This window comes from Alligator sinensis, unplaced genomic scaffold (genome assembly GCF_000455745.1).
Source record: "Alligator sinensis unplaced genomic scaffold, ASM45574v1 scaffold368_1, whole genome shotgun sequence".
In the NCBI taxonomy this organism is placed as follows: Eukaryota; Metazoa; Chordata; order Crocodylia; family Alligatoridae; genus Alligator; species Alligator sinensis.
In genome coordinates, this window is record NW_005842025.1 from 367,451 (window position 1) to 381,387 (window position 13,937).

The 13,937-nt window shown below is 45.5% G+C and overlaps 1 protein-coding gene across 1 annotated transcript; it reads left to right on the top strand.

The window, feature by feature from the left end:
* The first annotated feature begins 3,085 nt into the window (after window positions 1–3,085).
* PXMP4 (peroxisomal membrane protein 4) lies at window positions 3,086–12,093 on the top strand. Its single transcript, XM_006022239.3, has 4 exons — window positions 3,086–3,316; window positions 7,470–7,532; window positions 8,282–8,480; window positions 10,278–12,093. The coding sequence occupies exons 1-4, from the start codon at window positions 3,201–3,203 to the stop codon at window positions 10,539–10,541; spliced, it is 642 nt and encodes a 213-aa protein (XP_006022301.1). The 5' UTR covers window positions 3,086–3,200; the 3' UTR covers window positions 10,542–12,093.
* Window positions 12,094–13,937: the final 1,844 nt, after the last annotated feature.

Here is a 13,937-nt window from a genome sequence, read left to right on the forward strand (position 1 = left end):
AGTGAGAAGGAGGCAGGTTCCCCTGATACTCTAGAAGTGATGCCTTCAGGGGGTACTTCCAAAGACCATACAAGGTCACAGGGGCCCTGAGCGAACACCCACCAGAGGGGGACTTCATGACAACCAGTTACAGCAAAGCCCACCTGATAGAATAGTCTGATACTGGTCAGTGAATTGGCTCCCCCTGAAGAAAAGGCTATTTTCACCTCTCACTATGTTGACCAGTCCTAAACAGGACTCCATTACTGGATTTAATCAAAGGAGTAAAGAGACATGCAGTAAAAATTATTAGGGATATAGGAAAAAAAGGTTTCAGATGAAAAGTGACTGAAAGACACTGGAACTACTTAGAGGAGATGAATAATTGGCATGTGCTCCTTAATCTATTTTACTTCTAAATGTGCACAGTGATGAAGGTAAATCAAGCGTTCCTGTTTAATCCTTCTCTGTGCAAGAACAAGGGGATGCTTAGATAATTAAAAACTGTACATTCTGCATTTTTGTTGTAGAGAACAGGGTGTGGATCCATGGTTTGAAGCTACAGCAAAGTAGGTTTAAGTAGGTTACGATTGGATAGCCAGAATGACTTCTTCTCCTGGTCAGGGATGATCTGAAAGGAGCTGTATCTATACTCTGTTATGGATATTTCCCATGCTTCTGGGCTTTGCTGGTTGCCACAAAAGCTGGGAAGGAATCCTCCCCTCGGCGGGCACCCCCCCCCCCCCTTGTGTTTGCACGGGGGGGGGGGGGGGGGGGGGGGTTTCCACCCCCACCTTCCCTAGAAGCATTGGGTATTGGGTATTGGCTTCAACCAAGGCTGGGAATTTTGACTAGGGTGTGCCTATGCTCCTGCAGAGAGTTAAACCTAGAGATTTCTGTCTAGGGGGTCTTGCCCCTCAGTTCAGGGTCAGATTGCTTTCCATATTTGGAGTCAGGAAGGGATTTTACCTTTTGGTCAGTGTAAAAGGGAGCCCGTGACCCTGTTATTGTAATTAAAAGAAGGAAAGAAACCTACTGGAGCAGTGGAGGGACACCAGAGACGATGACATCACCCACTGGTGCCAGAGGACGTTTTGCTGTACCAATCCCCAGAAGGCAAATGAAGAGATCTGGATGCCCGAGACTAGAGAGCGACAGAGCTGAATTCATGCGGAGGCACAAAAGGAGCTAGGGAGTGGAATCTCCCTTGTGCATATTCTGAGAAGCGGCTAAGTAAAGCCACAACTAGAGATCAGACTGTCTGCACTCAGGAACAGGTAGATGGACTTTAATTAATTAGAAACTTTTTTTTTAATGAACTGTTGGCCAATTCTGGATGAGTAACAAATAGACTGGGACAATTTATTTGTAGCACAAAAAAAAGGAGGGTGGAAGCCCAAGACCCAAATTGCCAAGGTGACTTGTTAATGATTAGTCCAGCCTTTGTGTCCTCCAGTAAGGAGGTCCACAGTAAGGGCATGGTCCCCTGGAGTTTTTTTTTGCCTAATAGTCTATCTATGGGTTTCACTGTTTTGGAGAATAAGCAAGCACCCTGATAAAGAAGGGATTAGAGAATAAGAGGTATAAGAAGACTGACTGACCGTAATTAAGAAATATCGAGTTTGTCCGCAAGTCGTGGTTTGAATTAACTCCCATCAAGTCATGGCAGGAGAGAAAACACCCATGCGGGAAGTCAAAGTTTTTTTAAAAACTTTATCAGCTTTGGGAACACCCGCTAACAGTCAGGTTGGTACAGACTGTGGAGGGAGAGGGGAGTTGCCTTCTTCTGTAGTTGGAAGTATAGCCCTCTTTCTTGGATCTTTCAACAATCCTTGCAGCAGGAGGACATTGGCCACTGTTGTCTCCCTGCTTTAACTGCAGCAGGTTAAGGTGTTATGTCTTATGACTGTGTCAGGATTCCTGAGCCTGACGAAGGGTTTTTGAACCCGAAAGCTTGCTTAATAACTATTCTCCAACCATTTGGGTTGGTCTAATAAAAGATATCAAATTCACCTAAGGAACCTTGTCTGCCTCAGGATTCACTATGCAGTTTTAGACCACTGGTGCCCCAACTTTTTGTCCCACAGGCCAGATGGGTGGTGCCAGCTCCTTATATGGGCCCAATCCAATGCATGGGGCAGGTGCAGCTGGGGCCTGATACAGCCATGTGGGAACAGCCCAAGCTCAAACTGGTTGCACAGTTGAGCCTGGCAGAGCCAGGATCCAGCCTTGTGAGGCAGGCCCAGACTTAGCTGTCCACTCCAGCTGCCTGGCAACAGCCTGGGCCCAAAATAGCTGCATGACAACAGATGGGGCTGCATCTAGCCACACAGGGTGTGGATATTTGGTATCTGGAGACGCATGGCAGTGCTATCACCATCCCCACCCCCCTCCAAATTTCCCAACCCTGGGAAGGCTCACGGGCTGGGTGCAGTTCACAGCCAGGGGTTAAGCACCCCTGGGTTAGACAATGGATTTGGATAGGCCAGTTTAGACAAAGATGATCCTGTCTCTGACAGGGGGATGGGCCAGATGATCAGGCCTTCCTTCTGCTCTATGATTCTGATTTAAACCTAACACATATTTAAAACTAGATTTTTGGTAAGAGATGCAAACTCTTCCTGAGCGTTAAGTCCAAGGAGCCCCCTTAGGGGTTGGAGTTTCCCCTGGGCATGCTGTACTACTCCTTCCCAGGCAGGCTACTAGCATCCTTCCCTGACGGCTAGTACCGGGCAATATCAAGGGGACACGAGACAAGCCCGGACAGAGCCGAGATCTGATTGAATGGGGCAGCTCATGTTCTTCCCCCGGGGCGGTGGGAAGAGACTCTACTGGTGGCTGCACCTAAGAGCGGGGCCAGGACCTCGCCGCCTCCCCACAGCTTCAAACCGGCACCGACTACGGGACAGGCTCTGCCTTGCGCTCCAGCCAATAGGAACCAAGTGGGGGGGAGGGAGGAAGAGAGAGAGGCCTACGATTGGTTGCAGCGTAGTAACGTCCACCCCGCCCCACATTAAAGGATGATTTTCTATTTGAAGGGGCAGGCTCGAGGTTTCTATTAATCAGGAGGTTTGATGGACAGGTGAGATGGCCAATAGGGTGAGACATGCCGCTGACTCTCCGGCGAACACGGAACTCCTGTCGCCGGCGCGCGCTTCTGAGGGCGCTGTGTGAGGGCGCTCGTGCCTGGCATCGGGCCCGGGCCCGGGCCAGGGCCAGCCATGGAGGGAGCTCGGGCGCTGCTGCGGACCCTTCTCTACACCGTCAACTCCCTGCTGCAGCGGCGCCGCTACCACGCCGCGCTCGCGGCCCTCAAGGGTTTCCGGAACGGAGCCGTGTGAGTGCCCGGCTGGCCGGCGCCGCGGGCCGTTGGGGCCGGGATCACTTCCAGGGAGGACCGGCTCGGCCGGACGCCTGGGGCCATTGCCCGGGCCCAGGGTGTCTGAGGCGGGGGGTCCGAGTGGGGCTGGGGCGCTCTCCGCGGAGCAGGGCGCTCGGGCCCCGGCCCCTGGTGCCTGCCGCGGGCCGAGAATTTAAAAAAAATCAGTCTGGTTTTTATATTTCAGCTGATGGCAAATCTCAGTCAGTTCCTTGCAAGGGCATTCCAGCAGCATTCGCTACAGCCTGGGCTCTATAGTTGTACAGATGGTTTAAAAATTATCAGGAAGAAACAGTCATTTCTAATGAGTGGAAACCAAACCTGCTCCTGTTGACTTCAGTAGAAGCAGAATGGGGCCCTGGCTTTGGCCCCTGGCAGACCCTCATTGGAAGGAGTGATGGGATCTGATCTGTGATCCCAATAATCACAGTTCCATGTCACAAATGCTTGGCAGGAGGTGCACTTGTGGAATTGGGCATCAGATCCCAGTCTTGCCATATTGCCACTGCAGAGGGAGCCTGGGGTCATGATCCAGGGATCTCCCTACACTGGCAAGTTGAGTGCTTGATAATCAGCTGATTGTCAGCAGAATTGGGACTGCATGGTTTTCCAGGCCTGGGACTGTTCCAGTCTACAATCAATCTGTCGATTGGCAGGGACTGCACCTGGATTCAAGTGCTGGATCAGTCCCTGCCAGCCAACGATCAGTTGATTGGGACTGCCTCAGGGCTTGAGTCCCCAGACTGTCCCGGTCAGTTAATCATCAGTTGGCAGGGACTGCCCCAGGGATTGAATCCCATGAAATCCCTGCCAGCCCACAGCAGATTGGTATAGCCCTGGGCTATAGCTCTGGGGCAGTCCCAAGCCTAACCGGGATCACTTGATCAGGACTGCTTGAGGGCTTGAGCACCAGGGCAGTCCCTGCCACACATTAAATTTAAGGTACAATGGAAGCAGCTGTAACATTATTACCAGGGATCCGGGTTTTCCATTTCCCACGGAAAAACAGAGAAAACCACTGATTTCCCATCTTTATCAGAGTAACCCATGCAGCCCTGCTGTTCCCAGCCATGCTGGGTCATGGCTACAGAGGCCCTGCAGGAGGGAAGCAGGGCGGGAGCTCAAGGCTACAGCCTGTCCCAGCACAGATCTGGAGGGTGCAAGTCTCCCTTGCCCCCAAGAGTGCGTGCGGCCCCCCCAGGAGCCGGCCCTGCCCCTGCCCGCATCAAGCAGCAGTGGGGGAACTGGCTCTGTGCTCCTTCCGTTGCAGCTGCCTTCTGTTGGGGGCAGAGCTGCAGACCTGGGTCCCTGGCTATAGTCCTGGCAGCTGAGGGCCCCCCTCTGGCAGGGAGGGGGGGCAGGTGCTGTGGGTGGGGGGACAAGAGGCATAAGGGGGGCCAGGCTGTAGTGGCAGGGGGGAAGAGGGGCACCAGCAGGGCCGTGGGGGGCCATTAATTTTAATAACATTTGGAGGTTTTTCTTAGAGAATTTATTATTTAAAAAAAAGGTAGGGAAAACCAGGATCCCTAGTTATTACACATATTTTATATAAAAAAAATTTAGTGGGTTTTCTGTTTTATTGTGCCAATAATCTCCTGACTGTGTGGTCAGTTTGCTCTTTAAGGGGATTAACTGTTAATCATGTCTTAACTTGTGAGGTCTGCCACGGCCTTTATAGAAGAAAATTCATAATACTTCCCAACTCCTGCTTGTTTGAAGTATTTGAGTCGGTGGGAAGGGTCTTGACTGCATGGCCATAAACTATCATGGCAACCTTCTAGTCTTGAAGCCAAACTTGTTTGAATGGACAGCAAGCTACTTGGGCCCAAGTCAAAAAAGAGACTCTGATGCTTCAGTGTCGAGTGTTGCAGTTCCTAACTTTTACACATGTGGCCCCCAGAGCAGAAATCAGCACTTGAAACGAGGTTCCTAGACTCCCTGAATAGTCCATGAGGAGACTTAAGTGTCTCAGCTCAGACTGGTATCTGCAAAAAAAACCCTCAAACCAAAACAAAAAACCCCAGTAACCACTGAGCAGGAAGATGCCTAGACTTGTGGCGGGGGTGGGCAAAACACAACCCACAGGCCAAATCTGGCCCACCAAAGGAGTTTGTCTCGCTTCTGGTGGGTCCATCAGTTCCACCTGGCCTGAGCGCAGGGGGCAGCCCAAGCCATGGTGTGTGTGCCTGGTCCTGCCGCCCCTGGCCATGTGTGGGGGCTGGGGCAGCATGGCAGCCAGGCTCCGTTTCCTGGCAGTGGTGGCTTCTTCTGGTGGCCACAGCTGCCGCTGGCCCCACAGCCAAGCACCACAGCCCATCCACCCCGCACCCGCCACTGAGGTAGGACCCATGCAGACGGAGCACGCAGCCAGGCAGCTGGAATGAGGCCAGGAAGACCAGAGGATCTCGGGGAGGTAGGAGCATGGGACCAGGGCCAGGGCTGGGGCAGAGCTGTGGTCCACTACCCACACCCCCCTACAAAGGGCACAGGTTTCACAGGCAGGGTCATGAAGGGAGAAGATTGTGGCTCTGCCACAGCCCCACATTGTCACTGCCCCAATATCCCGGACCTGGCCCCAGCCACAGCTCCCTGCCTGCTTGCAGGCCCACCACATCCACCTGTCCACGCGCCCTACATGTGCTGTTCCCGGTCAGTTTCTATGGAGACCCCAGGATTGCAGGGCAGTGACAGCACAGGGTTGGGGCTGGGGCAGAGCCCCGGTTCTATGGGCAGGGACGCGAAGGGAACAGATTGCAGCACTGCCCTAAATCTGCACTGTCGCTGCCCGGCAATCTCAGGGCCATGGCCAGGTGGGGCTCTGCCTCTGGGGCCAGGTCTTGGGGTGGCCCCATGCTGTGACCACCCTGTGATCTTGGCTTCCACTGTACATCCTGCTCCCAAACACTGCTACCTGCAGTAGAAAACCATTCTCCAATCTCTCAGTTCTAATCCTCAAAGAGAATTTACAAAACACTCTTCACAGATAAGTCTATGAACTTCACATCATCAACTTCCTGGATACAAAAATTCATGGACTAAATATAGACATTGGATTTATGACACACTGCCTAACATCTGACTCCCCAGGTACCTCTCCACTATGTACCAGCTGCATTCATTCCCCTATCCCCCAGCCCCCCAACCTCTCTCTCACCCACTGACTCCTCAGTTTACATCTTCACTGACTGCCTTTCTTGCATGCATACCAGCCTCTGGTTTCTTTACTATTCAATCCATCCAGGAAGAGCACATACCAACTGCAGATGCTTCCTCAACCTGATGAACGGTATTTAAACCCGAAAGCTTGCTAAGAAGAATTTTTCCAGCTATTTGAGTTTTACCCAAAAAACCTTGTCTGCCTATGTCCTTAGACCAGCACAGCTACAACCTACACCCCTGTAGCTGGAAATTAGGAAGACAAAGGGCAGAAAAGGAGGGGAGGAAGGGGGGAAAAGAATAGTGTAAGAAGTCAGGTGTGGCAGGTACCTGGTGAATCAGATGTCAGGCAGGTTATAATGTGTCATAAATCCAATGTTTATACTGAGTCCATGATTTTTTTGTATCCAGTAGATTTATGAAGTGAAGTTTGTGGGCTCCTCTCTGAAAGGTGTTTTGTAAGTTCCCTTTGAGGATTAGAACTGAGAGATCAGAGAGGGAGTAATTGTCTTGGACATATTATATCCAATATAATATATTTGAGACAATAAGTGGGTAATATATTTGGATATATTATGCATTTATTGTAAAGAAAATAGTGTCTTCATCACATGCTCAGCGCTAGGAATTCTTTCTCATCTTAGCTGGAGGCTTTTTGTCTTTCAGTCCCATTTTGAATATACTGGGTCTTATTTATCTTCTGATTTCTTTGTGTGTGGATGCACTACAGTTTTATATACCTACTGATAGAATTATCAATCAGTGTGTTGACCTAAAAATAAATAAATAAATATTAGGGTAATTCTAACTATAATCAAATCTTTACATAATCGTAATTTTTTTAAAAATCTATAAAGAGTTCTATTAACAACAGTAATTTTTAAAAAACCTTTCTGGAAACATGGTATGTTTGTATGTATTCATGTTTTACATATCCTATATAATTCTTCTTCAGCTATGGAGCAAAAATCCGTGCACCCCATGCTCTGGTGATGACTTTTCTCTTCAAGAGTGGAAGGTATAGACATTAGTTTTTCCCTTTTTGCATTCTTGTTGAAGGACATTCTCCATAAGGTTGAGAGATTTGTTTTACATATATCCATCCTTAAAAGACTGAACCTGGGAAAACACCAGCCACATCCAAATCAGTTGTTTATTTTGCTAACCATAATGGGGAGCTCACTTTTTTAGAATGCACATTGCAATTCAACTTGTTGCTTGAGAAGCTTAGGATATTGCTGTTCCAGTGCTTATCTGGACCTCATCTACAAGAGGTATATTCTGCCAGATGGCCAGCCACCAGGACAGAGCTCAGCATAGACAAGGAATGGTGCAGCTTGCCTCTCTGCAGTTTACCTTGTTTTCAAAGTAGACTGGCACTAGTCTACACTAGAGGTTTGCATTGATATAGTTACACTAATGGCTGTCATTTATCTACAATCAGGGCATACCCACAGTGTAAATACAATATTAACTGTATTCTGAGCAGTGACTTAGAAGTGAAATGGGCTCACTCTCTTGCCTTGTTTTGTCTGGGCCTTTTTCGAAAACCGGTTACAAATTTGAACTACAGTAGTGCTAGGAACTAACCAAGAAAAGAGCCCTTTGTAACTGAACAGGAGAGACTCTGCCCCAAAAATCGTACACTTTTAATAGACACAATGGACACAGGGTCGGGATGAGAGAGGATTCATGCATACAAGCAGCATGAATAGTGCCATGGCCATCTTTCTCCTTTACTAACAGTTGTTTATTTTGTTTGTACAGTCTGAGAGAGAAATTGAAAACAATCGCTCAGGCCACTTACACTCATTCCAGAAACCTGGCCTACTTCGTGTTCACTTACAAGGGTCTGATGGCACTACAATCCCGACTACAAGGAAAGAACTTCCAGTTTCACTCCTTCTTGGCAGCCTGTATTGGGGGCTGGTTAGTGTTTGGTGAAAACAATGCTATCAATAGCCAGGTAAACAAATGCATTTGCTCCCTCTTTATACATTCCTGAATGCCAAAACATGCATGTAGACAAGGTTCTTTGGGTGAATCTGATATCTTATTAGACCAACTAAATAGTTGGAGAACAATTTTTAAGCAAGCTTTCGGGTTCAAAAACCCCTGGTCAGGCTAAGGAAGTTTCAGCAGTTGATGTGTGCTCTTTCTGGGTGGAATGAAAAGTAAAAAAGCCAGAGGCTGTGCTGGTATGCACACAAGACAGGCAGTCAGTGACAATGTAGATTGAGGAGTCAGTGGGTGAGAGACTGGCTGGGTGTGAGGGAGAGAAGAGAGATGAATAGTGGAGAACTACCTGGGAAGTCAGCTATCAGGCAGGTTATAATGTGTCATAAATCCAATGTCTATATTTAGTCCATGATTTTTAGTATCCAGGAGGTTGATGAAGTGGAGTTCATAGGCTCGTCTCTGGGAAGTGTTTTGTAAGTTTTCTTTGAGGATCAGGACTGAGAGATTGGAGAGAGAGTGGTTTTCTTGTGAGAAATGTGCCCCCACAGGTAAGTGGGTATTCCTGTCTTTGATAGATTTCTAGTGTGCATTCATTCTGGTGCACAGTTGTTGTTTGGTCTCTCCTACGTATTTTCCATCTGGGCATTTGGTGCATTGGATAAGATATATTATTTTCTGGAGGTGCAGCTGTAAGATCCAGGGATCCAGGAATGCTGATGGCTCTGTTGTGGGGTGTAGTGATTGTGGGGGTGGTGGAGATGTGTTGGCAGGTTTTGCATTTCTTGTCATGGCACGGTCTGGATCCATTTGGTGTGTTCTGGGTCTGAGGAAGTTTGCTTCTGGTGATGAGGTTGGCGAGGAAGCAAACTTCCATCCAGGAAGAGCACACATCAACTGCTGAAACTTCCTTAGCTTGATGAAGGGTTTTTGAACCCAAAAGCTTGCTTAAAAATTGTTCTCCAACTATTTAGTTGGTCTAATAAAAGATATCAGATTCACCCAAAGAACCTTGTCTACCTATGTCCTTAGACCAACACGGCTATAACCTACACCCCTAAAACATGCATGTAGCATTGACTAGAATTTACATTTTAAAAAATGTTGTTTTTAAATATATTGTTAGTGGTTCTTCATACTGCAAAGCCCCACTGTCCCACCCTGCCCCTCACCCCCAGTGTTCTGCCGGGTATATGAACACACTACACTTTTAAATCAGTTTAGCTTCAGAGTCTGATAGAGAAGAATCTTTGTTTAGTGGATAGGATGCACATCATTAGGAGCCAGAAGACCTGGCTTGTGTTCCCAGCTGTCTCACTTATTTGCTGTGTCCTAGTGTGTGTTAACATCTGTATAATTAATGTGAACTTGATCTAAGTATGCTCCTACAGGACATTGTACCGATTTATCTGCGTCCTTTTTAATTAAGTTGCAAAGCCAACTGACCAAACACTAAATAAGCTAATTCTAGTTTGTGAAACATGTTACTAACAGCAGCATCTATTTCTAGTACTACTATTTGGGACAGAATAGAGTTGCAAACTGATCTTCCAGTATATGCTGTATCATGTGCAGTCTCTTACTCAACTGAATTAGAGTACTGAATTAGTAAGCACATGAGGAAGGTACAAACAACTAGTATTGTGACACCAAAGGCAATTTGACATAGTAAGCCAGAGTCAAGAACAAACATGGTAAGATGTTTGGCCCTGTATATTCCATGGTTGTAACTTTCCAGTCTCTTAATATGGTCAGGGTTGTTAGCCATGTTACTTACCTAACTTTCCTTGCATTTTCCTTTGTGCAGATTATCATGTACTTGCTGTCTCGCACCCTGTTTGCCTTTTCCCGCCTGGCAGTGGAGAAGGGTTATATCCCAGAACCAAAGCGGGACCCATTCCCCCTCACTGCTGCTCTCATCTGGGGGACCATTCTTTGGCTCTTTGAATATCACCGACACACACTACAGCCTTCACTTCAGTCCTCCATGACTTACCTATATGATGACAGTAATGTATGGCATGACATTTCTGACTTTCTCATTTATAACAAAAGTAGTACTGAGAAGTGACTGGCTGATCTTCAGGGACTTTTGAATAATGGCATATTCCAGAAAAAGGGGGTTAACATTTTTTTCCTGCCACATTTGACCTGAAGCACTTTTTTTATTAACTTCTGTCAAGCAAATTTCCCTCTTGTGTCTTGGCCAAAATGATGCGAGTGACATGATGGTCTCTTGTTGGCTCTGGATTGGGTCATGAGGGACTCCACAGAATCCTGAACCTGTGCTGTGATAAGGGAAGAATATTTTGTGATTGTTTGATTTAAACAAGTCTTTTAAAAAGAGACTTTATTTTTTCTTATGTTACAATAGTTAAATACTTTTAAGAAAATAAATATACTGAATTAAAACAACTTAAAAGTAAAAGGTGAATATATTGTATATAACTAACAAAAAGGTGGCTTATGGAATTACCTGAATAACTTGAACATACATCTTTAAAGATTTCTGTGTTACCAGTAGAGGGGACTTTGGTAATGTGTAGGCATATCTGTTTTCGGTGCTGATGAGTTGATTAATTTTTCCTCTGCAGTGAAAGCAGTGATGAAATTCTACATTTCTCAGAAGTATTGGAAATCTAGACTACCCACTTGCAAACAGCAGACTTGCATTTACTTGTGAGCTGCTTCCTCTGCCCCTTCCAGCCTGTTTTCACCAAGTTTTCTCTGAACTGCTCCCTTAGGTAAATTTTGGGATATTCATGTTTAAGGCTATTAGGGAGTCTCCTATTATAGGTATGATACCTTAGGCTTAAGAGAACCAGTCTTTGTCCTTCCTTTAGGTTATTTAATCTGTTCCCCTGCAAAATGCTAATTATAACCTTTATTTAATTCCATATTTTCTTGTGTACAACACACACCTTTTTTTTTTTTTTTTCCAAAAATCAGCTGCTGGAAATTGGGGTGCATGTTTTAAGATGCTGTGATATCAGCTTCTGCCACAGGAGCCTCTACCAGGGGAAAGAGGAAATAGCGCTGCATAAGGGGCAAGCACAGTGAGGGTGCAAGGCTCCCTAGGTGCTGACTGTGGCTACTTTCTCTTTTCCCCCACCCCCTCCAAGCAGATACTTATGCTGCAGAAGCCACTAAGGACTCAGCAGGAGCTTCTGTTGTATTTCTAAAATGGAGCTGAGCCCTGGGGGCTGGGCAGTTCCCGCTGAATCAGTTTGGTAGGCTTCCAGGTGATTTAGCTCTTGGCTAGGATTGGGTCTTCAGCAGACCTAGAAGGTGCTGCTAGCTGCCCACCTAGCTCAGCTCAAGAAGAAAAGAGGGAGGTGAATAGTTTGGCTCAACTAGAAGGTTAACAGGGCAGCCACAACATTTTTCTTCCTCTCTAGTACAGCTGCCTCTATTCTGCCACCTCCCTGCCCTGCCCCCTAATAATGTACTTACCAGTATGTACAAAGGAAGGCTCCCTCCCCTTTATTTTACCTTTTAACAAAGTGCATGTCTTGTTCAGGGCCATGTTGTTGTATGTAAGAAAATATAATAACTAGCAACTCTTGTTAAGAAAATTTTAAAACACACTTAAATGGACAGTAATTTAACATAAAACTTGTAAATATATATATATATATATATATATATATATATATATATATACACACACACACTCCTATAAAAAGTTTTCAAAGTGCACGGCATGTATTCAGATACTACAGTGATCAGTGCCATTTAAATAAAGATGATTATCTAACTTAATGGGTTCTTTTCTTTTGTGGAAAGATGTCACATATACTTATGCATCATTCTTAGGCCTAGCGCTTCTCCGCACTCTGGAACTAGCATGCATCTTCCAGGTAGTTCTTTGCTCTCATCTTTATTTTGATACCAGTCATTTTATTTTTGATACCAGTCTCCTCTGGTTCATGTGGTGACTTAGCTGCCCTTGAGCATTTGATCCCATTTTGATTGATTCAGGTTGCTTAGGAACCAACCTTTTTAGTTCTTTGACATGTCATTTGCCCTTCACTGTGGTATGTTGTCTCTCTCTCTTGTCCCTCCCTCCTCTTCCCCACCTCTTTAAAGACAGTTGGAGCACTCCTTTGCTTTGTCTGTTTAACCTTGAGCTTACAGTTTAGAGACTCAAAAGATTTTGAGCCCATCTCTTGCAAACCAGATGTGCTCATTCTTTTTGTACCCTGAAAAAGTAATAATATCACTTTAAGCTGATGCTGTCCCCCATCATAGCCAAATGTTTTTTGTTATCCTGTTTTTTGTTATCATCATAAAGGATAAGTTATTGATTGTCCCAGCTATTGCACAGTTATTGAATACTTGAATTGGGGCAGGGGGCAGTATTTAATGATTTTCTTATCTATGATTTGCAGAAATGTAAGCGTTCGTTTGCTTATTTCTCCATAGATTATCTGTTACCACTCAAATAAATAGGTTCAAAGTGTCGAACTTTTTAAACTTTTTTTCAAATAAACTTTCAGTGCATCAGTGGTTGACATCTTTGAACAATATATATTTTGGGAGCAGAATGTCAGACTTTGAACATTAATTACAAAAGTGTCTTCAACAGGTAGGTAGGTAAATAAAGTAAATAGAAATATTAAATATTTGGCTCTTATCTCCTTGGGCATTTTGGTAAGATTTAAAGAAAACCTTTTAAGTTCATGACCTGACAGCTCTGGTTTAACCGACCAAAATCTTCAGAAAAAAATTTTCAGGTTTAAAAGTCATAGTTGCTTTTTTACCCATTTTTCTGTAACAGGACACAAAGGCTGCTTACAGACATGGAAGAAAAAACCAACGCTTTACTTTCAGCTTGGTGTTCCCCCACGCTGAGCACAGTCCATGTCCAGAAGAGGCATCATATTAATTTGATGCAGCTCCCCATCATCTGTATAGATCAAGCGCTTCAGCAGGGCTTTTTGGCACTTTTATCTAATAGCTGATTGAATCAGCTATTAGATAAAAGCTGGGTCAAAAAAAAGCTGGGTCAAACTGACATGATGCCTTTTTCGGTAAAGTGCTGTTTGTTTTGTTTGGTTGTTTTTTTCCATGTAAGTCAGCCTCCATAGAGAACCAGCTAGACAAGTTTTGTTTTTGGTAAGAAATTGATAATGTTTTGAATGCATAGAACCACAGTAATTTCTCAGTAAAAAAGTCACATTTCTGTTCCCCAGAAAAGTGTAAATTTAAATTTCCGGTGGTGGAATCATTGGAATATTGGAATCATAACTGTGGTCACGTATGAGGCACTTAAGTGGCTTGTTGCTAAGCTTTTCAGAGAACCACTTGTTCATCTGGTCATTAGTTTACAGTAGAAATATCTCCATCTTACTGCTGACCACAAAAACAAGTCCCTATCAGTCCAAGTTCTAGCATCATCTCAGCAACACCTGCAATCATCCCTTCTCAGTTCAAAACAACCATTCTCCCCAGGAATCTCTCCCTA